The sequence below is a fragment of the Macrotis lagotis genome, chromosome X, assembly GCF_037893015.1.
Source record: "Macrotis lagotis isolate mMagLag1 chromosome X, bilby.v1.9.chrom.fasta, whole genome shotgun sequence".
Taxonomy (NCBI): Eukaryota; Metazoa; Chordata; class Mammalia; order Peramelemorphia; family Peramelidae; genus Macrotis; species Macrotis lagotis.
Window position 1 is genome coordinate 566,996,280 of NC_133666.1, and position 25,574 is coordinate 567,021,853.

Below are 25,574 nucleotides of genomic sequence, written 5' to 3' on the forward strand. Positions count from 1 at the left end.
AAAGTGTGATTTATATCATACATATTATGCAAAATTTATCACTGTATTAATTTTTTAGTTTCTGTAAAATACTAAAGAATATTTGTATTGCTCCAAATAAGTGAATATATCAGAATCCCCTTAAATAACTAAAAAACATTAATTGAATGGACAATACTTATTATACCAGATGCCATATGAACCAATATGTTATCCTCAAAGTGTTCAGACCTTTTATAAAAAACAAATTAAAACACACACAGTACGGGGGGGGGAAACTACCAAATAATAGATAATCAAGTTCCATAAATGTAATAAATGTAATAGTCTTTTCTGTTTAAGTTAAATATTTTTTCTATCGAAAAAAATTTTAGACAATTTTTTTATATTTAATTACAAGCAGCAAGTATTTGAATAGAAGAATAATTTAGTTTGGTGACTGATATTTTATTATTTTTTTTAGATTTTTTTCAAGGCAGTGGGGTTAAGTAGCTTGCCCAAGGCCACATGGCTAGGTAATTATTAAGTGTCTGAGGTCAAATTTGAGCTCAGGTCCTCCTGACACCAAGACTGGTGCTCTATCTACTGTGCCACCTAGCCACCCCAACTGATATTTTAAACAAGTAAATTATCAAGGTTTTTTTTTAAACTGAAACCATTTAAATGCTTTTCCCCTTTACTTTTCTCTCAAAAAATAGTGGGAACATTTAATTATTGCTCTATAAATAAATTCTATTAAGCAACTATACTATTTATAAGATTTCAGATGATACAACTTGTTTATCATAATTTAATGGCATTTTAAGGCTACAAGTCATATTAATTAAGAATAATCTTGGTGGATTTCTCCTAACTAGATAATTTTCTCATTTTTTTCTCCTTTCCTTTTTATTTCTATGCCCAGGGAGCTTTGGTGGTGGGCTAACAATGACAGTGATTGGTTCCGGGTTTAATGCACAAAGTTCAATGGTCTCAGTGTGCAACACTGAATGTGAAGTAGATAGACTTCGATCTGACTGTGATACCTTATTTTGTAAAGTTCCATCTAATAATGGTAAGTGATGATTAAAGATACTGGTGCTATGAGAAATTAGAAACACCATTTGTCCCAGTATGAGATTCTATGTTGGGATCATTTAACTTGATAATAATTATTTGAAGAAGTTATGAATTTCTTTCTTTCCTTCTTTCTTCTTTCCTTCCTTCTTTTTTCTCCCTCTTCCCCAGACATTGGGTTTTTTTATTCATATATCTTTCAAGATATATGATATATATATATATATATGTCTGTGGTTTAATTATTATTGCAATAAAATGTTATTATTTTTATTTAACTCATAAATTATCCATATCCCAGCAGGCAAAATGGATAACTCCTCACTACTACTTCCATACTAATTTTCACTCCATCTTCAATAACATCACTTATCTGACATCATTGAGAAGATCATTAGATCTGAAGACCTTAGTTCTCATACCTATTCAGTTGCACAGCAGTACTTCTGTCACCCCCCAACTCCCTACACACATATGCCCAATAGTCTATTTATTCTTGATTGTAGGGTCTGAACATTTCAACTTCTGGATAGTTTCAGTTTCTGATCTGGTGAACATTAGGACTACTGGACATGTAATGGATTTTATTCTTAGTAGGAAAAATCAAAGTTTCCTTACAAAAACATATACTGTCAAGTTGCAGGCAAAATTATCTATAGGCATCCTCTTTCTTCAGTATAATGATGATAATAATGTTTGTCCTTCATTTTCAAAGAAGACCATGACATCAGGGGAGGTGATGCCATAACAAGCACATGAATTGGATTTGACTAAGGGAGTGTTGTGCTAAGTCACCACTTTCTTCTCCAGAGTCATGTGGATCCAGTGATCAGATATGAATAAGAACAACTGGAGATGACCCTGGATGCAGGCAATCAAGATTAAGTAACTAGCCCAACATCATACAACTACTGTCAGAGGCTGGATTTAAACTCCTGTCCTCCTAATTCCAAGGCTAATACTCTATCCACTGCGTTGAAACCAAGTCCCTAAGAATTATTTCAAAGTTCTCAGCCTAGATGGACCCCCAGTTCTTTCCCAGAATTTGAAATCTAGAAACACATTCAGCAAAATTGCAGCACAAGCAATGGCCACCAATTTCTTGCACTTATTCCTCAAGCATGAAATTATTGCTTTGAATTTCTAGAGGAGAAAATCACCAGAACATCTGGCTCTTCACCTTACTCACAGGAGAACCAGTACTACTTATGAAGAAAGGTGAGGAGTTATCACTCTAGCAAACTGATCAAGTTTTTTAACTTGATGACCATTTGAAGCAGAAACCTCTTTTCCTATTGATAAACCAATTAAACCATTTGCCTGGGCCAGTGATAGTCACCAAAATTAACATAAGTTGGGGGTTCAAGATTGGGATGCAAGGTGGACCTGGATATAGAAAGATAAAAAACAGAAAATAGAATTCCAGACCCTAAGCTTATGTTATTCTACTTATGCAGTGACCTCAATATGTAATAAATCATAAGTCCAGGCTTTGCTAGACTATGTAATGGTAGTTTATTTCAATAATATTCTCATTTATTTTCAGAAATCCACTCAGCATCCAAAATTATTTTGGGTTACTTTCTACTTCCTATATAAGTACTGACTGTTTGCTTAATGGATTCAAAAAGGAAGAGAGGGAAGCTAAGTGGCACAGTGGATAGAACACCAGCTCTGGAGTCAGGAATACCTGAGTTCAAATACGATCTCAGACACTTAATAATTGCCTAGCTATATGACCTTGGGCAAGTCACTTAATCCCATTGCCTTAAATAATAAAAAAAATATAAAGAAAAAGGCAAAATGGAAGAAACAGAATTTCTGGGGCATTTAATAGGTCAAAGGGGAATACAAATGACTCCATGAAAACTGTACAGGTCAAGGACTTTGGAATTAGCAAATGACTTAGACCAATTTCTGAGGATTTGGGGGTACTAGTGCTGTCTCATCCCCAGGATAAATATACAAAGGCACTGCCCCTTACCTATGTGTCTCTGAGTAAGTCATTTATCCACTTCAACCCTCAGTGTCCTTATCTGTAAAATGATAATAATAAAAGCAACTACTTTATAGGGCATGGAGGGAAAAGTTAAATGAGATAACATATGCTTTAATTATTGTGCAAAACTTCAAGCATTGCTTTAATGTTGCCTCTTAGCTTTGTTGTCATCATTATTTTCATCATCAAGAATTCTTAACTTGGAATCAATGACTTTGTTTTATTAATATTTTATTATCATCACATTTGACTCCTTTTGTCAATGTTTTTTGTCCTATATATTTAACATTTTATTTGCAAGGCAATGGGGTTAAGTGGCTTGCCCAAGGCCACACAGCTAGGTAATTATTAAGTGTCTGAGGCCAGATTTGAACTCAGGTACTCCTGACTTCAGGGGCGGTGTTGTCTACTGCACCACCTAGCTGCCCCTGTCCTATATATTTAAAAACTAATTCTGAGAAGGGGTTCTTAGGCTTTACAAACTACAGGGATCCAAATATTCAAAAAATATTGAGAGTCCCTGATATAAGGGGCATGACAGAACCATAAGATCTGACTTGATGACTTGAAAGGTTCTTTGAGAAGTAAAATGGCCAAGTTTTAGCTCATGGACTTTGTAACAATTCCTTTATAATCTGTGGTTCACATAGTCAAGAATTACAACTAAGGGTCTGCCTTAACTTTTAATATCATATATATATATATATATATTGTATATATATATACAATATATATATATATATATTCTCTAACTGTGGGAATATATGGCATTGATGTAAAAAAAAAGTGAAACAGTAAACCTCTTTTCATTGTGAACTTATTCCCACAGGCAGTGGAACTCAACAAGAATGTGAAGTGAGGGTTGCTAATGGGGAATACTCCTTTCAGTCAAACATTACTTTTACATATATGACCTCATTAACTCCAGTCATCACTGACGTAGCACCAAGAAGAGGAGGCACAGCAGGAGGTACAAGACTTACAATCAAAGGATCAGGATTTAGGTACTAGTTTTTATAATTTCTTTTCCTCCACGTACAGATCTTTTCTTATTTCAAGGTAGTACTTGCTTGAAAAGTGGTGAAAAAAAATTCCACATTTATTTCCTGGAGAGATTATCCATAAATACTATCTTTTAGAATGAAGCAGAAAATAAAAATAAAAAAACTGAAGAATCTTTTAGCCTAATCTCAAACAGGATTTCACTTCATACAAATCTTCAGAAAAATGTATTAAGTAGCATCCTTTAGTGACCTTTTATAGTTAGGAAAGTCTTCCAAAAACATCTTGAATTTAAACTAACTTTCTCTTGTAGTCTCCTCAATTTAAGCAGAATAGGTCACCACTATTGATTCAAAATCCCTCAAAACTACAGAAAATAGCTATTAATCCTACCCTTAATTCCCTTCTATTAGTCAAATAAAAATCATTCTTTCTTCATATGTCAAATTCTTCTTAATTTATTCATATTAAAGGATATGGCAAGGATATATCTGAAACCCACTGACAATCTATAAAATTCATTTTAGCAAATAGTTCCATAAGTCTCTCCAATTAAGTCTTTTAACCCTACTGATAAAAAATGAAAGTAGCTCAATTTATTAATTTGTGGTTTTGGACCATTTATTTTATATATTCTGTGCTAATGAGTACTGAAGAAAACCACTAGGGGAAAAGAAGAAACAGTTATGAGACTATATTTCTTGGCCTTTTCATCATTTAATTTACATTCTTCTGGACATTTATTTCATATATTTCCATAAAAATATGATCTGGCATCTTCATAACTGACAGCTGATAGTGCTAAGAATTTAAAGTAATTCATGAGAAAAAGTGAATTCATATGGATCAAAAGATAAGAAATTAGCTTAGGGGGCGGCTAGGTGGTGCAGTGAATAGAGCACCAGCCTTGGAGTCAGGAGTACCTGGGTTCAAATCTGACCTCAGACACTTAATAATTACCTAGCTGTGTGGCCTTGGACAAGCCACCTAACCCCATTGCCTTGAAAAAATCTTTAAAAAAAAAGAAATTAGCTTAGTATCTGAAAAATATAAACAAAAGAATTTGAGACAGTCAAGAAAAGTCTGGGGTGAACAAACATAAATATCTTGGTATGTTTGTTTTTCTTCTTTGTAGTTCAAATATGGAAGATGTGCATGTCATAATTGGACAAGCTGCATGCAAAGTGGAATCTACCAATGAGACATATATTATCTGTGTTACAAATGCTCATTCTCCTTCCCAGAGGGTTAAAATTTATGTCAGCATTGGAAGCAATGGCATTGCCAAACTGGTAAAAGTACTATTGGGCACAATGACTATGGTTATGAAGTCTAGCACACTTCAGTATTAGGGAAGGAGGGGCAAATGGCTAAGTATTATGTATTCAATCACTCCTAATATAAATAATTGTGAAATGACTTTAATACAGATATGTATAATGTTGCATTTTTAGAGGAAACATGATATTGTAGAAAGTGTGCCAATTTTGCTGTCAGAAGACCTAGATTTGAATGCTGACTCTTTCCTTCTTAGATGTATTGTCATGGGCAGGTCACTTGAATCCTCTAAATCTCCATTTCTGCATCTATAATATGAAAATATTAATATTTCACTAAGTCTTAAAGAGATTAAATCTGAAAGTACTTTAAACTGTAAAATGTGGCAAAAATGGAAGTTGTTAATTTTTTTAAATTTATCTAAAATGAAGTAAAGAAAGGTCTTGTAATTGAAATACAATTATTTTCTATTACAGGATAAAGCTGATTTTCTCTATATTGACGTCTGGTCCTCCAATTTTTCATGGGGAGGTCAGTCTCCCCCAGAAGAAGGGTCACTTGTTGTAATTCCAAAAGGACAAATAATTTTGTTGGATCAAAGTACCCCTGTTCTTAAAATGCTGCTTATTCAAGGTAAACTAACACTCTCTCTCTGTCTTTCTGTCTCTCTGTCTCTCTCTGTCTCTGTCTCATCTCTGTCTCTGTCTCTCTGACTCTGTTTATTTGTCTGTCTCTGCCTCTGTCTCCGTCTCTCTGACTCTCTCTCTCTCTCTCTCTCTCTCTCTCTCTCTCTCTCTCTCTCTCTCTCTCTCTCTCTCTCTCTCTCTCTCTCTGTCTCTCACCTATATATGTAGTTGTTTCTTATGAAAATAGTTTAACTTATTTTTGATGATTCAAGGTCTTTATGGACATTGCAGAGAATTCCCAAGGGCCTGTAGGCCCTTTTAAACCAAATGACCACCTGCCATTTCTTTCATACTATGCATTACTCTTGCTATCAGTGTGCCTGGTTCTAACCATGCTCCTTTATATCCTCTTCAAATTAAAATTTGAAAAATTTAAATTCAATAAAATTTGATTCTTCAAATCTGCTGATAATCGAACTTGTTAGTGCATGTAAAATGAGTAGGTAGTATAAGAACAGAAAATAGAGTGTCAGACCTGGAATCAAGAACACCAATTAAAATCCAACCTCAGATACTTCTTGGCTATGGGACCCTGGGCAAGTCATTTAACTGCTGATTACTTCAGTTTTCTGATCTGTAAAAATGGAACTAATATAGCACCTACTTCCCAGGACTGTTGTAAGGATTAAATTAGATAAATGTGAATGTGAAACATTTACCATGGTACCTGCCCCTTAATAAAAACTTGTTTCCTTTCATAGTGATGATCTATGAACTCAATTTATAAAGTGCTTTGGTCCATGGTTTTGAGACTGCAGTTTCCACTACTCATATAGTTGTGCTTTATTTTAAACAAATACTTTTCAGGGGCCTTTGGATGTGCTCTTTGTGGGAGTGGTTGTCTAAAATCTGACTTTAAGGTAAAAAGAAATTTAACATAAAATTTTTTATTTAGAAAATGGTACCTTTGTTTTAATCTGGACAATAGGTAAAAAAAATTTACTCTACAAAAATGTTTACTTATAATGTTATTATAGATTCAAGAGATGTCAATGAAAATTATCAGACTAAAGTTGCAGATTAGAGTTTCATTCCTCATGGAAGTGTTTTTTTTTCCTACTTACATGTTTATGCCCATATTGATATTTTTATAACCTTGGATTTATGATATTATAATAATTTATATAGCTAATTTAAATTGTTTACATTTAAAAGGCAATTCAGGAGAATTCTTACCTACGAATTGTGTGGGCCTGACTATTTTCTAACACCATCAGTATTATTCTACTAAAAACTTTAAAAGTTCAATTCCATTCATAGCTCTAGCATGAGGTGAGAAGAAAAATTAAAATTTACTGTAGTATAAGTTGTGAATTCATTTACACATTCTTTAAATGCTATAAACTACTCATTTTGATTTCTAACTTTTAACTATATTTTTGATTGTAATGAATTTTTAAATGGTTTGATAGGGGGAAGTCTAATATTTGATGAGGCAGATATCGAGCTTCAGGCAGAGAACATTTTGATTACTGATGGAGGCATTCTCCAGGTATGTACAAGGACTTCATATACTTATTGATTCACCTCTGCCTTTCCACTGTTTCCTTAAATGTAGCATATTCTTTAAAAGAGCCTAGTTCATCTGATGTTAGTAGGATCTGTAATATCACCTTCATTTGTCCAGGGTGGCGGGGGGGGGGAAGAAGAATTGAGAATATTCTCTAGGGGTGTACTGATGTCAAGTTGAGCATTGAACAGTAGTGAAATTCAGTTGAAAGGACTATTGGAACTATTTATTCCTCCAAAAGGAGGGGCATACAAAAGATGGCTAAAAGTTAAGGCTAAATGTTTTGGAAAATAGAAACTAAGATGATCACAGAGTTCAAACGTACTTCAAAAGTTATATAAAACCACAATGTAACTATGAAACCCTTCTATGATATACCAAGAGATCACACTGCCTCTTCTTGAAAGCTCTAGAAATAAGACCTAAGATCTCATGATTTTTGGTACAATCTTTTGGATGGAATATATCAGAGGACAATATGAGTCTGACCCATCCATCACCTCTATATACACAAAATAAAAAAACAAGATATGCATTATTTCACATGACAGAAATGAAAACATTTCAATTTATTATATGAATTTTATCTCATCTAGATTGGAACTGAAGCATCTCCCTTCCAACACAAAGCAATTATTACACTACATGGACACCTGCGTTCTCCTGAGCTCCCAGTCTATGGAGCAAAAACTCTGGCTGTACGAGAGGGGATACTTGATCTTCATGGTATTTCAGTCAATATTTAAGGGACTTTATTATAAAAGTGTGGTATTGGAGGCTAGAGACAAGCCTGCTATACTGTACTACAGAGCTGATCCATCAATTACAAGTAGAAGTACTTGGTGAATGGAATTCTTTAGGTGGTTTTATAAAAATGACATTTAAGGATTCTATAAACATCTGGAAGTAGAGAATAGTAATTCATTTGGAAAACAGGTTATTCTTGAGCTGTGGTTTTAAATATCTGGTGTGGCTTCTCACATCCTAAATGTAGGAAATTGTAAGATTTTTCAGGTTGGGTGGTACCTTACAGATTATCTAGTCCAAATCTTTCAGTTTGCAGTGAAAATCTAGAAAGGGAAAGCTATTTTTCCTGGGTCACATGTAGCATATTGTATATTTACCATAGGTCCAAGTCCAGATTTTTTTTTCAGAATCCAAAAATATTTTTAAAAGTTAGACATAAGTAGAATTTTTACAAACTTAATCATTTTTAAAAGTGCCCAAAGAATTCATTATTTAAAATAATTTCAGTATATTATAAAATATTGAATTCTATAATACCAATAAACACCCATTCATTTCTCTCTTTTAAAAACCTGTATTTTTATACATGACTTTACATATTGTGCTTCTAAATATCAAATAAGATACTGGATTTGTTTGCATGAATGCAGTTTCTTAGAAGAGAAACAGTTTCATTTTCTATCTACAATCAGTTAATAATTTAACTGCTATTAGTATAAAAATAAATATCATTCTATCTATAAGATCATGTCATATTTAGATTATTACTCTGTAAAAAATATGAACTATATTTCATAAGGAAATTATGGTTTGGGGATGCTCTAAAAACCATAAAGAAAATTGTAATACATTGTATCAAAAGCTTCTTTTATTAGAATAATATCTGGCATTTACATAGTGCTTTAAGGTTTTCAAAGTGTTTTACAAATATTATCTCATTTTAGTCTCATAACAACCCTGAGAGGTAGGTTCTAGTATTTCCTGATTATACAGATGAGGAAACTGAGACAGAGGCTAAATGACTTGCCTAGGGTCACACAGCTAAGGAAATACTTGAGACAGGTTTTTAACTCATCTTCCTGACTATGGATCAGCACTCTATTCATTATACCACCCAGCTGCCAATAATTGTAAGTCTTTTTAAAGGTGAGTAAGCTATGACCCAGAGAGATCAAGCAATTTGTCCAATGTCACACCTACAGTAAGTGGCAGATAGAGGTTCTAAGTCTTCTGGCTTGAAATCCAGTGAACTTCCCCTTACCCACATTGAACAAGTTACTTTATTTAGAGTTAGATTCCTGAGTTTTAATCTTGGCTCTGCTTTTTTATTAACCTATGTGACCTTAGAAAAATCATTTAACCTCTCCTGGTCTCAGTTTCCTCATATATAAAAGGAAGGAATTGGTTAAGATGGTCTCAAAGGGTCTTCCCAGTCGTCAATCCTATGATAGTGGATGTATAACAATATAGAAAGCACTTTACTTATATTTTTTCCAAATATGAAGACAGAAAACCAAAGTAAAAACTTACTACAGATTAGTCTGTAATACAGGAGAATGTGCTATATATCTATATTTATATCTACGTGTTCATATATGTATATATATACACTCATTCACATATAGATAGATAGATAGATAGATATAGATATCAATGTAAACTCTAGCATTGGTACTTTTCTTATAAAGATATGAATGCACAAGAAAATATTTTCAAATTAGGGATTTATATGCTTGCTTGTTTGAAATTTGTTTGGTCCTAGGTCTGCCTATTCCTGTGACCTGGACTCGGTTGGCTCAGACCGCAGAAGCAGGGGAGAGCAGTCTGATTTTACAAGAAGCTGTAACATGGAATGTGGGAGATGAAATTGTCATTGCAACTACTGGACACAGGTATAACAAGAGAAGACCATAAAAACAAGATGAAACATAGGGGATGATTTTCATTTACTATGATACTTCAAGTGAATCAATTGACACTAGCCAAAATACTAAGCTATAACCAAGTTTCTTAATTAGAGGACACTAAAGAAATGGAGGACATCTGTTTAGGGTCTCTATCTTGCCCTTTATGGCACTGGTCCCTCCTGATTTCTATGTTTGTAATGATTGGGGAAAAAAAGAATAGGAGATGTAAATGATTTAAAAAAAAAAAAAACTAAAATTATCTCTAATTCTTCCTTCTGTTTAATTATATAGTTTAGTTAGTAGACAGGAAATAAAATAACTAAGACCATCAGTCTAGCAATATTACTATACTACATTTCTAAAGAAAAGAATTAATTTCACTTTATTGTTTAAATCTTAGGCAACAGTAAGATTAGAAATGCCTACATTTATCAAGGATTAAATGGTAAACTACTCAATAATGTTAACTCTGTGACACACATTTAATTTTGGACTTTTTTTAAAAAGGAAATTAAGACTCAAGCTGGCATTTTTTGTCACTTTGCCATTTTACAAGTTAAAAATAGACACGCAGATGCTAAAGTGAGTTAAGTATACACTTAACTTCTTAGTGCTTATGTTCTGACATCTGAAAAAACTTTAATAATGTATTAGCAAAAGAATCACTTTAGCAAGAATGTCTCAAGTAGAATATTTTAAAAATCTATTTTATAGAAATGTCTTTCAATGTGAAATCATTGAGAATTGTACAGTTTAGATGATGGTCTAAGCATATTGCATTCTCTCTTTTTGTTTCATCCTCTTCAACCATTTCTTTCTCAGTATCAATGTAGCAAACACTAAGAGTATGCTTAGTTGTTATATAAAACATGGAAAAAATACAGTTCTTACATTCTGGTACTTTATATTCAATTCAATTCAATTTTATTAAGAGCCCTCAATGTGCAGAGCACCAGACTAGGTGCTTAGGAAGATGAGAAGTTCAAACAAAATGTGCTAGTAGCGGTATATAACATACACAAACAGCTATATTTAAAAATAATAGATAAATTGCCAAAAAGAAGTAAAAAAAAACAAATATTTTGGGAGAGAAAGGGAGGCCAGAACATTATTTAAGAATAGGGGAAAAATCAGAGAAAACTTACTAGAGAATGCTTTAAAACAGCATCTCAAACTGGGAGCCCCAGAGGCCTCTTTTAACCTGCCCATGGAGGCCAATAAGAGATTCCAGGGAGTCTGTGAACTTGAAACTTTTAATATTTTGAGAATTGGTTTATTTGAATCAGCCCAGAAACAACAACCAGATATAAAGACAAAGATCTTGAAATCTGGGTTCTCAATCAGGATACAATACTATTAAAAACCAAAGCCACTATTCATTTGTAAATCCAAGGGGACCTTGACACTTGCATGCTAATGAGTAATAAAGAACCTGCCCATGATCCTTTGAGCACTTATATTTCTTCTCATTTCCTCAATGATACTAAGTTTAACCTAAAAACTAATAAACATAGGCTACTAATAAACACATGAAAAACTCATGCTTTTCATGTTAATCTTATGTTTTTATTTTGCTTGTTTCAGACACAGTCAAAGAGAGAATGAAAAGAAGACAATTGCATTCATTTCTGAGGATGGCATGTCTGTGAATCTAACCAGTCCCTTGGAGTACACACATTTAGGAAAGACCATCACACTCCCTGATGGAACATTGTTTGAAGCAAGGGCAGAAGTTGGTGTTCTAACAAGAAATATCATAGTGAGAGGCTCCAATAATGTAGTGTGGAATGATAAAATACCAGCATGTCCTGATGGATTTGATACAGGTATTTTAACAGTATTGCTGTAACTTCTTTAATCATGCTACCCTTGCTCAGAATTTTCTTGGATTATTTGAAGATGCATGAATTTAATTTTAAAATGCAAGTCAAAATCTTTGTTGACCATATTATTGTATGTTGAAATTTAGAAGTGCAGTTAAGGTTCTTAAAAGTGAAACATTTCAGTAAGATACTTTAAATAATGAAATTTAGAAAATGTGTTAGTTTGAAGGCTACACAAAAAGTTAAATACCATTGGGACAAAACCTTAAGAAAACCAGTAGTTTCTATAGCAACATTAAACTCTGCCAATTTGATATAAAATCATATGTTCCTTTACTTTTAAGTTTATAGACTTCTTTATTCTGCAATGTTTGAATTTCTTTTTATTTTGATCTAGTGTTTTATATAATTTACTTTCAACTTATGAATCTCCCTAAGCACCTAGTCTGGGCTCTCCTTAAATATCCAAAATGCTGGAAAAAGACTGAGCTACTTATCTTTCATTCATTTAGCCTCTTTATTATTCTCAAAAAGTTATACATCCCTATCTTCTGGGATGTCATCTGTAAAAATAGATCTATTGTATATATAAAATTACAGAATGCAACCCAATATATCTCATGTTTCTCTTGAATATTTCACTCAATCATGATTGCTACTGCAGTGAACACTATTAAACAACTAATAACAAAAGTTTTTGCACTATATAGAAAAAAGATCAATTCAATTCACTTTTTAATACAGCATTTAGTTAATTTCTGCAATATGGATACAAATGGGATGCTGGGAATTTAAAGATAAAATAAAGTTCCTTACATTACTTAAACTCTGCAAATTCCATTATCTGACATAATAAAAAGTCGCTCAGGAGAATGATAATAATAACTGGCCTATCTACCTCAAAGAAAGCAAGGATGAAAGATTATGGATCTGAGTGCTTTGAAAAGTGCTATGCAATGAACTGGGCTCATTTACCTAAATTTCTCTAGGAAAAACCCTGATGAAATGAATCAAAAATCCCTTTTTTGATATGATTAAACATATACATGGTCTATATAATCACTGCTGAAATTATGCATTAACATTTTATTTTTAAAGGGGAATTTGCCACTCAGACATGTCTACAAGGGAAGTTTGGTGAAGAAATAGGAAGTGACCAGTTTGGAGCCTGTATTATGTTTCATGCTCCTGAACCTAGTGCAGATCTAGTTACAGGAAGAATAGAATATGTTGAGGTAAGTAGTCCATTTTGAATAGGTTCACATTCTTCTCATATTGCAAATGAATGTATAGCTAGCTTAATAATTATAATAGTAATAATAATAATAATTACTAGCTAGCATTTTAAAAGTGCTTTTAAGGATGGTTAAATGCTTTAAAAATATTATTTTAGGTTCAGAATCAAGATGCCAGAATGAAGTGAACATCTTTTTTCTGAGTGTTTCCTAAACACCACTTAAAGAATTTTTAAAAGTATGTTTTAAGTTGAATTCTGGGTGGAATGAACAACAAAAAGTAATGTCATTTTATCTTATCCTAGATAGCACAGGTAGAAAGGAAGAATGGTTTATAGACACTGGGATGGGGGCTAACTAGGAGTGAGATGGAAATGGCACCAGTTGTAGGCCTTCAAAGTAAAGGGGTAGCAACAGCAGCAGCACCCACAAAGCCACAAGAATAGTGATGATAAGGGAGCAAAACACCTTGTCAAGGTCTCTAGGGAGATCTTGTTGTCAGCACTGGGAGCAGTACCAAGTGCCTGCTTTGCCCATTTCTCATTTCTGGGTCATAGTTGCAAGGCATAGGAGAGCAATGCTTGCTATCATGAAGGTACAGGGTCCCTACTTGGGTATAACTAAAATTTGTTAGATTCATCAAAACTTGATTTGCTGTTTTGTTGATAAAAATCATAGAAAATATTAATAATTCAGATTGCACTTAAAAATGATCATATATACATTTTTTCCCTGAAAAGTCAGATGTTAAACATTTACTAGCTCATCACTAGGTGTATATTCCTTACAGTTTTAGTTCTACAAATGAATGAAAAGACATTTGTTTGGGATTTGCTAGTTTCACAGCACCATACTGGAGATACAAAAACAGTTGTCAGGAGTGGATTCCCTGGACAGTGACTGCAAAGGCTGGGCAGGAAAACAGGAGTGGTGGGTGGAAGAACATGGCTAATTCTAGGGCTCTGGTGCACTGGTTCCCAGGCTTTAAGTTTGGGAAAGTTTCCTGAGTTTCTCTACACCTCTGAGAAGAGGTGACGGTGGAAGTAATAATGGCAGTGGCAGTTTGCTTCACCTGGAACATGCTGCCTTCTGCCTCTCCTTCAGAGTAATCTGGTGCTCCTTGAGACCATGGATTGTACTCTAACTTCCTTTGTCTCCCCTTTTTTAGCACAGTGGCTAGTGCATAGTCAGCATTTAATAACTGCTAGTTGATTGACTGACTCCTTCAACTGTATTTGTTTGCCTGCTTGTCATTGGGAGCTTTATTGGCAGTTGATACTGTGATTCTATCAACAACATCTCCTCCTTTCTGTCTCTGGTCACCATCCTCTTATATTGAGTCCCGAGAAGCAGAATTCCACTGTGCATAGATCACTGAACTTAGTAACCTAGGTTTTAATACCCCCAAATTTATTAAAACTGTGACTAGGGACAATTCACTTAACATGTTAGATAGAGAACTCCAGTTTCCTCATTTTTGAAATAGGACTTTCTTTCCTTCCTTCCTTCCTTCCTTCCTTCCTTCCTTCCTTCCTTCCTTCCTTCCTTCCTTCCTTCCTTCCTTCCTTCCTTCCTTCCTTCTTTCCTTCCTTTTCTTTCTTTTTTTCAGGCAGTAGGGATTAAGTGACTTGCCCAAGGTCACACAGCTAGTAAAGTGTCTGAGGCTGGATTTAGACACTGGTTCTCCTCATTTCAAGGTTGTTGCTCTATCCACTGCACCATCTAACTGCTCTTAAAATGTGATTATTAATCCTTAAATGTCAGGAGGGACCTTCATGATCACATAGTTTAACCCCCTTATTTTGCAACAAAGAACTTGAGAAATTAGATGACTTGACTGTGGTCCTATAGGTAGCAACTAACAGAAATTAGATTTGAATTCAAGTACTCTGATCACAAATTCAAAGACCTTTCTACTAAGACATACTAGAGAAAAAAAATATTTAAGAGACATCTAAAAATGCTCATACATTTAAAGCTGAAATGAACTTCAGAGCCCATTGGATCCAAATTGCCTTACTTTTATAGATGAGAAAATTGTAATAGGGAGCATTTCAGTGACTTACCTGGGTCACACAACCAATAAGTGTCTGAGATAAGATGTTCAAACCCAGGTCTTCCTGACTATAACTCTATCCACTACTATCCCCTACTATACCATGTTGACTTATTTAACTGTGATTTTGTATCTAATAGGTATTCCATGCTGGCCAGGCTTTCCGGTTAGGCCGATATCCTATACACTGGCATCTACTGGGAGATTTGAAGTTCAGATCTTATGTAAAGGGCTGTGCCATTCACCAGACCTATAATAGAGCAGTTACTATTCACAACACACACCACCTTCTTGTTGAGAGGAACATCATTTATGACATCAAAGGAGGAGCATTTTTCATAGAAGATGGAATTGAACAAGGCAATATTCTTCAATATAACCTGGCAATATTCGTACAGCAAAGTACTAGCCTGCTAAATGATGATGTCACTCCAGCTGCATTTTGGGTGACTAACCCAAATAATACCATAAGGCACAATGTCGCTGCTGGTGGCACTCATTTTGGTTTCTGGTACCGAATGAACAACCACCCTGATGGACCATCTTATGATCCAAATATTTGCCAAAAAAGAGTCCCCCTGGGAGAATTCTTTAACAATACTGTTCATTCACAAGGTTGGTTTGGTTTGTGGATTTTTGAAGAATATTTCCCCATGCAAACAGGGTCTTGTACTTCCACCATTCCTTTGCCTGCAGTGTTTAATTCATTGACTACTTGGAATTGCCAAAAAGGAGCTGAATGGGTCAATGGGGGAGCCCTTCAGTTCCATAACTTTGTGATGATCAATAATGATGATGTTGGAATAGAAACCAAGAGGATTCTGGCTACATATGTGGGAGGGTGGGGTGAAATTAATGGAGCATTGATAAAAAATGCTAAGATAGTTGGTCACCTTGATGAACTTGGACTGGGCCCTTCATATTGTACTTCAAAGGGTCTACTTCTTCCATTTAATGAAGGATTAATGGTATCTTCTGTACATTTCATGAACTTTGACCGTCCAAATTGTGTTGCTTTGGGAGTAACATCCATCCTTGGAGTTTGCAATGATGCATGTGGAGGCTGGAGTGCCAAATTTATAGATATTCAATACTTTAATGCACCAAACAAAGCTGGATTTCGATGGGAACATGAAGCTGTACTTATAGATGCTGATGGTTCACTTACAGGTATTGTTATTTCCATTATAAAAAATGATATTTGTATTAGGCTTTAAGTTTGGCAGAGCACTTTATGGATATTATCTCTGGGAGAGTCTGAGAGACAGATGCTATTATTATATTCATTTTATAGATTAGGAAACTGAATCATAGAGAAGTTAAGTGACTTGCCCAGAGTCACATAGACATTCAAAACTGTTTGAGACTGGGTTTGAATTCAGATCTAATGACACCAGGACTGCTAGCCTATCCACTATGCTACCTATCTCCTTCTAGGTTATTGCATAATATTCCACAAATAATGGAATATAATAACAATTATTATCTCACTTGATCCTCATAATAACCTTAGGAGATAGATGCTATTATTATTATCCACATTAAAAATAATAAAACTGAGACAAATAAAGGTTGAGTGACTTTCCCAGGGGTCTCAAAACTAGCCTGTGTTTGATAGAGGACTGAATTCAGGTCTTTCTGAATTCAGATCTGCTGCACTCTTTTCTGCACCACATAACTTTTCCCGCATATATGATATTTCCACATTTAAGATAACATGTAGCATGTACATAAATCTAAATTATATTTTATCTAGTATGTAAAGGATGATTTTTAACATTTACAGAGATTTTTCAGGCACTAGACAAATTGTATTTCTCATATTACTACTAAATTGGTTTATGTTGAATTCTAAAATTGTCTTTTCAAATTTAATTATAAGAATTATGATAACAATGCATTAAAATTTATAAAAGTTTCTCTGGGTATATCATATTATTCAGTCTTCATGATAACCTTACAAAGTAGGCACTGTTATCTCCTTTCTATATAGATAAGGAAACTGGGGCACAGTGAGGATAAGGAACTTGCCCATGATCCCACAGCTAAAAAGTTTCAAAAGTAGGTTAGGAACCCAGGAGTAAGGGGAAGATCCTGTTTTGCCTTGATAATGGTAATTGCAGGTATATCCTCCTAAAGGATACTGAAGAAAGAAGGGCCCATACCACCTTGCCAACTTAGTAGGGTTTATTGGGAGACCTCACTCACAAGTCCTGGCTGGCATCAGAACAGAGTAAAATTAATTCTCTCCCCAAACCCATAGTGTCAGGGTAGCCCATGATCCCATGGGATTGTTGGAGTTTCCTTTGTTGTTTACAATCTCTGTGGAGTCATAGGTCACATTCCTAAACTCTGGCTAGTACCATCCACCAGGTCTTTTTTTAATTATAAATCCAACACTTTAGCCACTGTGGTTTGCTGTCATTTAAGGGGAGAGGCATGTCATCTAAGCAAATGTTCACAGTTCATTGCCTGAGAAAATTGAAACAAAACTGACTGTTCAGTACTCACTTAACTAGAATTAGAGACAGAAAGAGTAATAGGATTTTCCTTTACAAATTGCACCCTCTTGCTTGATCAGAAAAAAGACCAGTGATAAATAAACAAGTTGACAACAAACATTTATTTTATAATGTATTACAATATGGAATTAGAACTGATTCAGCTCATTTTATCACCATAAGAGCTTATAATGATGCCTAATGTTCTTGGCAAAAGCCCCTAGACAACATATCAGGACCCTGATGTGCCTGGTGAGTCTTCAAAGAAAACATTATATTAAGTAGAATTTTAGTGTTGAGTATTTTGTTATATTCTGATTCTTTGAAAACTAGAATGTTCAACTAACCAGATCCCAACGTTCTCATAAAATGAAAATTTATTGAAAGTCTATACAGTCTATTATGCCAATAACAAATTATAGCAAATTCTCTTTCTTTGACATACATGATTCTTAAATTGATAGATGCATTTTTGAAACATGATCCATGACATGGACAAGTCATTTAGATTCATTTAACTTCAGTTTCCTTATTTGTAAAATAGAGTTAATAAGTCTACCTCGTAAGTCTGTTATATGTTAAATGCTTTGCAACTCTAAAGTAATTATATAAAATGGAAATTATCACTCTTTTAAAAATCATTTTAAAAATCCAAGTACTTGTGTTTTGTTCTGCTGACCAGCCCAGGTTGGAGGGAGGAGAGAGAGAGGGATAGAATTTGAAATTCAAAACTTTGAAAAAATACTTTAAAATCATTTTAATATGTAAATGGGGGAATAAAATATTATTTATAAGAGCCAGGTACTTTAAATCAATGAATTCAGAAAAAAATGAGATACATAATTAAATGAGTCACAAGTCCTGTATGGAAGAACTGTAACTGGAATAAAGTGGTCAAGGCTTTTGCTTAAGGGTTCTAACCTTAAAGCACACCAAATTTAAAAGACTTAAAGTCTGCTATCAAGTAGACTTATTAGGGCTTAGCATTTAGTTAGTAAAAATTAAATGGTTTAAAAAGGAGTGAACAGAGGTTAGACTGAGATGAATTATTCTTCCTCCCACCTCCTTTTCCCTCATTCAATTCCCTTTCTGCCAGTAGTGTTTTGCTGGTCTTTTAGGGTCCCTGTCCCCTCTTGACTCAACTGAGGTTTTGTATCATGTCATTTATCAAGGAAGAGAAAATCATGACTCTACTATATATGATAAGCAATTCATCATTTCTTAATTTTCTACAATGAAGTGAGAGCAATAAAATATATGTTTATTCCACAGGACACAAGGGACACTCAGTTGTTCCACACAGCTCATTGTTAGACCTTGCACATTGCAAACAAGAAGCCGAATGGAGCTTTGGTTTTCCTGGATCAGTTTGTGACTCCTCTGTCAGCTTCCACCGCTTAGCATTCAACAAGCCTTCCCCAGTCTCTCTGTTGGAAAAAGATGTGATTCTTTCAGACTCTTTTGGCAAGTTTAATTTAATTGTCTGACTTCTTGTAGATATTATGTAAATGTGTTTGAGGGGACTAGATTGACTTAAACTGTCATTATTACCAACAATAGTTTTGATAATTATTTTATTTTATCATTGTCAGTGGGAAAATATTTATAGGAGTTTGAGATTATGAATAAATTCACTTAAAGATCAACGCTTGACCCAGAGGTTTTAGGGACAAAAAAGTTTATTTACCTATTCCTGTGGATATTAAAGTAATGAGAAAATTGAATAGTAATACAAGCTAGATTTCTTAAGGAAATTTTAGCAAAAGGTGAGAGAGAGAGAGACAGAGAGAGATGGGGGGGGAGACAGAGAGACAGAGACAGAGAGAGAGAGAGAGAGAGAGAGAGAGAGAGAGAGAGAGAGAACAGTTCAAGGTTATTTCATCTAGACTGATTCCCTTGATTCCCTTAGGGGATAAACATTAGTTAAGAAAACTTAGCAAAATTAAAGAAAGAACGCAAGAGTATATCACTTGTAAAAAAATAAATAAAAATTAAAAATTTTAAAAAAGAGGATATCACTTGGACTGATAAGCAGCATCCAGCAGGAGATAAACAGCATAAAAAGATAAGGAAATTCGCAAGGTGTTGCAGCTGGGCTGATCAGCAGCAGTCAATAGAGGATAAGGCCAAGTTTTATATAGAGGAGCAGAGCATGAGTACATGCTGGGAAAGAGGAAACAGAGGGATTAGAGTGACACTTGGGCAGGGGGAACTAAGGAATGACTAACACATAGACCCAGACTAAGTCTATCATGCATGTCTTGAGGGGTCAAGAGTGTTTAGAGTCTAGATAGTGTCCTTCATCTCAGTGGATTTATGTATAATTTTTGAGGCACCAGAAATACAGATTGGGAGTGACACCACCAGCTGCCTCATTCTTGGTAAGATAACTTTGATATCCCATGTCCAGTTGATTTGCAATAACAATGGGAATTATTTATCTAGATAGCAATGTGATAGGATTTAAACACCAGCACAGAAAAAAAAAATTAGTTAACTATTTAATATGGTCATCACAGAATGTTTGTCTCTGCCTCATATTTCCTCTGCTACATTATCCTCACTATTATTATCCTTATCTATAAAGTGGAGAAAATAACCATAGCACACTTCTCATGGCAGGGTTGCTTTGACAATAAAGAGAACTAAAGTTTTTAAAGCACATTGCAAAACTGAAAATACTATATGAATTATGGTTTGGGTAATTATTGTATTATTTTATTATTAAATGAGATAAACATTATTAACTATTATTATTAATAATAATAAATGCTAACACAAATAGCACTTTAAGATTGCAAAAGCACTACATATTTTATCTCATTTTATTCTCCCACTAGTCCTCTGTGAGATAGAATTTTGCATTTTACAGATGAGGAACTAAAGTTATAAGAATGTCACTAACAAAATGTCTCCTTAGTTGCCTCTGGACTGGTCATGGTCTTTTAATAAGTCACTTTACTCTCTATGAAGGTAGTTTCTTCCTAGTCCAACCTAAAATCAAAACCTTCCTTGGGGCTGTGGCTTTATGGATTCCAGGGTGCTGTGTGATACCTTCCAGCTTTGGAAGAACAAGAGTGGAGTCGGGAAATAGTTAGTGATCTGAACTTTTGGGCAAACAAGTTGAGATATGGTACTCATCATGGAACTGGAAGATCAGAGTTGGGAAAGTATGTCTGGAAGAGAAACAGTCAAAAATCAAGATCCCTGAAGTGATCACTGAAGGGGAGGGGGATTAAGGGAGGAGTTTGACCCTGAGATAGACATTAGAAAGTCCTTTTAATTAGGTGTACTCAAAGTTTTGTGAGTGTATTTACTAGCCAAGAGTTTTTTGCATATATATTTTTTTCATAGTGTGTGTGTTTGTGTGTGTGTGTGTGTGTGTGTGTGTGTGTGTGTGTGTGTGTGCCTACCTGGCTGTGCCTCTAGTTTCCTCTTTGCTTTAGCTGGATAACAATCACTGCTGCCACCTTCAGTATTCTCATGGCAACAACGGTGTCTTAGTAGTGTGACTAATAATTAACTACTCATTTCTTCATTTTTGTCATATAATGGAAAAATGTTGGATTTGGAGTGAGAAGAATGGGGTATAGATCCCACCTCTGTAGCTTTCCTTGGATGACTGATAGATCATTCAACTTCTATCAGCCTCAATTTGCCCATTATAAAATTAGGGAGTTGGTCTATATTTCTCCACTGTCCTTTCCTGTTCTAATTTTTCTTAGTTTTGAGGTCCTGTGCTTGCTATTTGCTTGAGTCATCAATAGATGGCAAAGTTGTGTCCTTGTAAAAAATTCAATGGTACTTGTTTTTCTTCTGAGATATATATATATATATATATATATATATATATATATATATATATCCAGAATACAATTTATGCCAGTAAGTTAAATTATGGAAAAAATGTTTGTCATATGCAAAATTACCTTATAAAAATAGGCAACTTGATGAAAAGCTATACAAACAAGAGTGTGATGTTGTAGGCAAAAATAAACCTAAAAGATTCTTCCCTTAGAGAACATAATTTTGAGGAATAAGAAGGCAATATTCTCAGGGTTCAGTTTCCCTGGTCAGATATATCTGGAGTTTTCTAGCAGAATTGTCATCTTTTAGACTTTTTGATGTAATAATCAAAAACTCAAATAGATCTATGAACTCAATTTGAGAGTCTCGATTTGAGAGTCCCTCCACTGAAGCAGATTATAACCCATTCTTAACCAGCCCATCCTGTGGGACTCTTACCACTTAACAATGTCCTTGCAAAAAGTCACTACAGAGAATCCATTCAAAATTCCAGGGACATTGTTTGACATTGAAAGGGTGCCAGTGGGGCAGCTAGGTGGTGCAGTGAGTTCAAATTTGACCTCAGACTCTTAACAATTACCTAGCTGTGTGACCTTGGATTGAGAGCTTAAACAAATAAAGAAATTTCGACTTTAGTTTGAGGTTGAAAAGTTTTAGTTCCAAGGTTGAAGTTCTGGGCAAATGACTTAATCCCATTGCCCTGAAACCCCCCCCCCACACACACACACATACATCAGGCCTCAGATACTTAATAATTGCCTGGTTGTGTGTCCTTGAGCATCACTCTTAACCCCATAGACTTAAATAAATAAAATTTTTATTTAACAAAGGTACAGTGGAGCTCGTGAAGATTGGAAATCCAAGTCAAATGAATATTGTTTGAAGAACAGGAAGTGTTTAGTTTCAAGAAAAGAAATCTCCAGGGTAACATAACTATTAGAGTTGTTTTCAAGTACAACTTGGATACTAGTAGAAGAATTTTCAGATAGAAGGGTTAGACTTCTTCTCTTTGGTCCCAGAGGCTAAATTAAGTACAATGGATAGAAGTTGCAAAAAAAAAAAAAGGCAAATTAAGGCTTGAAAGAGGAAAACTTCCTTCCAGAACTATTTAAAAATAGATGGAAGATGACCCTCCCCTCTCTCCAAAAACACCATCAGAGCCCTTCAAAGAATGACTGATGATATCTTGCTGGCTGGATTATAACAGTAATTCTTGTTTTTAGTTACGGATTGGTATAAATGACCAACTGAAGTCCCTTCCAAATCTAAAATTCTGTGAAATTACTTAAAAATCTGGGTACCTTCTGTATCAATTTATGCAATCTCTACTTTAAGTATACTCCCTGCTTCCTGCCATCTAACTCATTCTCTCTCCCTTCCCAGGATGGAATCTTATATTGTATTCATTTCCCTGTTGCCACCTCTCCCAGCAACCAAATTTAAACCTTCTCTAAAAGTTTTGGGAATTAGTGGCTTCTGCTCTCATTCATTTTAGGATTTAAATTTAGCATATTATCTTTGGTATTGCATAGCACCTCTTCAAACTTTTATTAATTCCAAAAACTTACTCTTCCCTTTGGTACCTTGAAGTTTCTGTCCTATATACACCATGACTGGCATGTGATAATAGGGCCCTACTCTTATTTTCTCTTTCCTGTCTCTTGGGTAGGGTGGTTTAACTTATGATACAAGTGAGAAGATGAACTATTGACATGCTTTAAGCCAAAACTTCAGATACTTTTAAAAAATTCTTATTCCCAAACTATAAATAGACAACCAATTATATTTTGAACAGAAAATAAAAAGTTTTAGTATTTTATAAAAGAAAGCAATTAGAACTCTAAGTAAAGGAAATAAATTCTAGAGAAGAGGTTGTTTACCTAGATCCTATGAACTTGAGTTTAAAAAATATTTTTATAACTAGTTCAATATAATTGCTTTCCTTTGTAATCATATTTATTTTATTTAATTCATTTAAAATATTATTCTGAGAAGGGGATCAATAGAAGCCACCAGTCTGCCAAAGGTATTTATGATACATTAAAAAACATTAAGAACCCCTATAAAGTAGATATAGATATTCTAAACTTTCTGGATAATGCTAAAAGCCAAGAAGGGATTTTTTCATTATGAAAATAGAAATCTTTCAGAGTTACTGATAGATAGTCATTAATTTTTTCCATGCTTTTCTACAGGAACAAGCATCATTCCATTTCAAAAGAAACGACTGACTCATATGTCTGGATGGATGGCATTGATCCCAAATGCAGATCATATTAACTGGTATTTTAAAGGTGCAGAACACATCACTAATATATCCTATGCTTCCACATTCTATGGATTTAAGGTAAGAAAAAAATTTAGTATGCTAGTAGCTCCTATTTCTATAGCCCTTTATAGTTCAAGAATATTTTTCCTGGGGCAGCTAGGTAGTGCAGTGGATAGAATGCTGGCTCCAGAGTCAGGAGTACCTGAGTTCAAATCTGATCTTAGACACTTAATAATTACTTAGCTGTGTGGCCTTGGGCAAGCCAAATCCCATTGCCTTGCAAAAAATTTTTAGAAAAGAATACATGGCTACTCTGAGTGGTGTCTGGTACTAATATTATTGTTCCTATTTGAAAAGTGAGGAATCTGAGATTCAAGAGAGAAAAAATGAAATACTAGAGTTTACACAGATGGTGTTTATCAGAGCTGGGGTCCTCTGATTACAGGGATAAAACTCCTTCCACTGACTGTCTCTATAATCTTTGGACAATTGTTATTTGACTGCTTTTGAAGATCCTTTGTCTAAATATTGAAACTTTTACAAAATCTTGGTCATATGTTACATTTATGTAAGCTTTCCCTGAAGTCTAAGTTAAACACTTTAGAAATGGAATTCTTATAGATAACTGGAGTATTCAAAGGACATATCTTCCTTATAAGATCAAACTCAGAAATTTGTTCATTTGTTCATCATCATCATAGTGTTGTTATGAGAAAAAATACAAGAACGAGCATATTTTTATGTATATAAACACATATTTATGTATATATATCCAATCAAAGGGGAAAGCAAACCAAAACTTTTAAAGCCCTAAAAAGTCATGGAGCAACTAATTAGTTATATAGTCATAAAAATTCACTTTATTTTCTAATTTTCACACTAAAATACAAAGAAAATCACATTGTAGGATTCTTTTAAACACAGGATGAAGACTATGTCATAATATCCCATAATTTTACTCAAGAAGCTGATATGTTCAATATTATTGATATGAGGAATGGCTCCTCAAATCCTCTTGACTTGAACACTAGTAGGAATGGAGACTGGCATCTTGAGAAGAACACTAGTACTTTATACTACTTAGGTGGGTATTCATTCACCTACTGCAGTATTCTATTCCAGCATCTCATTGTGTCATGTAAGTAATACTGAGTTCTCAGAGACTAGATGAATCAAGAATTTCTGACCATCTCTACCAAACAGGAAAAGTTTCAGTATGGAATTTGCTGTGGATTGTATTTCTGCCCTCTGAAAATCAATCTAGCTAAATTGGGCAAGGCTCATCACTGAGTGACTTTGTGCTAATAAAATAAAAAGTTAACATTTTTACCAGCATAGCAATAAATCAAATAGTCTAATTAGTCAAGAGGGGAGTCTCATTTTGCAAAGGTGAAGGATGTCTGCATATGAAGGAAATCACAGGTCCTTGGAGTGTTGAAGTCTGCTTTTATCAAGAAGGGGTTATGATATTAATTAATGCATTATATAACTCATACTTCACATATATTAATTAAAGACAAAGGTTTGACTTCCTGAGACTAGTTTAAGTACTACTACACAAAGTCTTAATTTTTTTTCTTTCATAAAAAGGACAAATATATTTGAAAGAGGCACCAGACTTTATCATTTTTCACATTATTATACAACCTTTGTGCTTCATTACTTTGAAGAGATTGAAAATGTTTATGAAAAAAATCTCTTCAATCAGGTTTCTAAAAT

General features: G+C 34.2%; 1 protein-coding gene across 1 annotated transcript in view; it reads left to right on the forward strand.

Moving 5' to 3' along the window:
• Positions 1–25,574, forward strand: part of PKHD1L1 (PKHD1 like 1) — a 194,951-nt gene that overhangs the window by 104,445 nt on the left and 64,932 nt on the right. Inside the window, exons 40-52 of the mRNA XM_074201203.1 lie at positions 884–1,033; positions 3,864–4,038; positions 5,172–5,328; positions 5,791–5,947; positions 7,413–7,492; positions 8,107–8,236; positions 10,020–10,149; positions 11,749–11,990; positions 13,086–13,222; positions 15,419–16,448; positions 19,052–19,243; positions 23,782–23,933; positions 24,780–24,939. Coding sequence (XP_074057304.1) covers positions 884–1,033; positions 3,864–4,038; positions 5,172–5,328; positions 5,791–5,947; positions 7,413–7,492; positions 8,107–8,236; positions 10,020–10,149; positions 11,749–11,990; positions 13,086–13,222; positions 15,419–16,448; positions 19,052–19,243; positions 23,782–23,933; positions 24,780–24,939 — 2,892 coding nt within the window. The remainder of the gene's footprint in view (positions 1–883; positions 1,034–3,863; positions 4,039–5,171; positions 5,329–5,790; positions 5,948–7,412; positions 7,493–8,106; positions 8,237–10,019; positions 10,150–11,748; positions 11,991–13,085; positions 13,223–15,418; positions 16,449–19,051; positions 19,244–23,781; positions 23,934–24,779; positions 24,940–25,574) is intronic.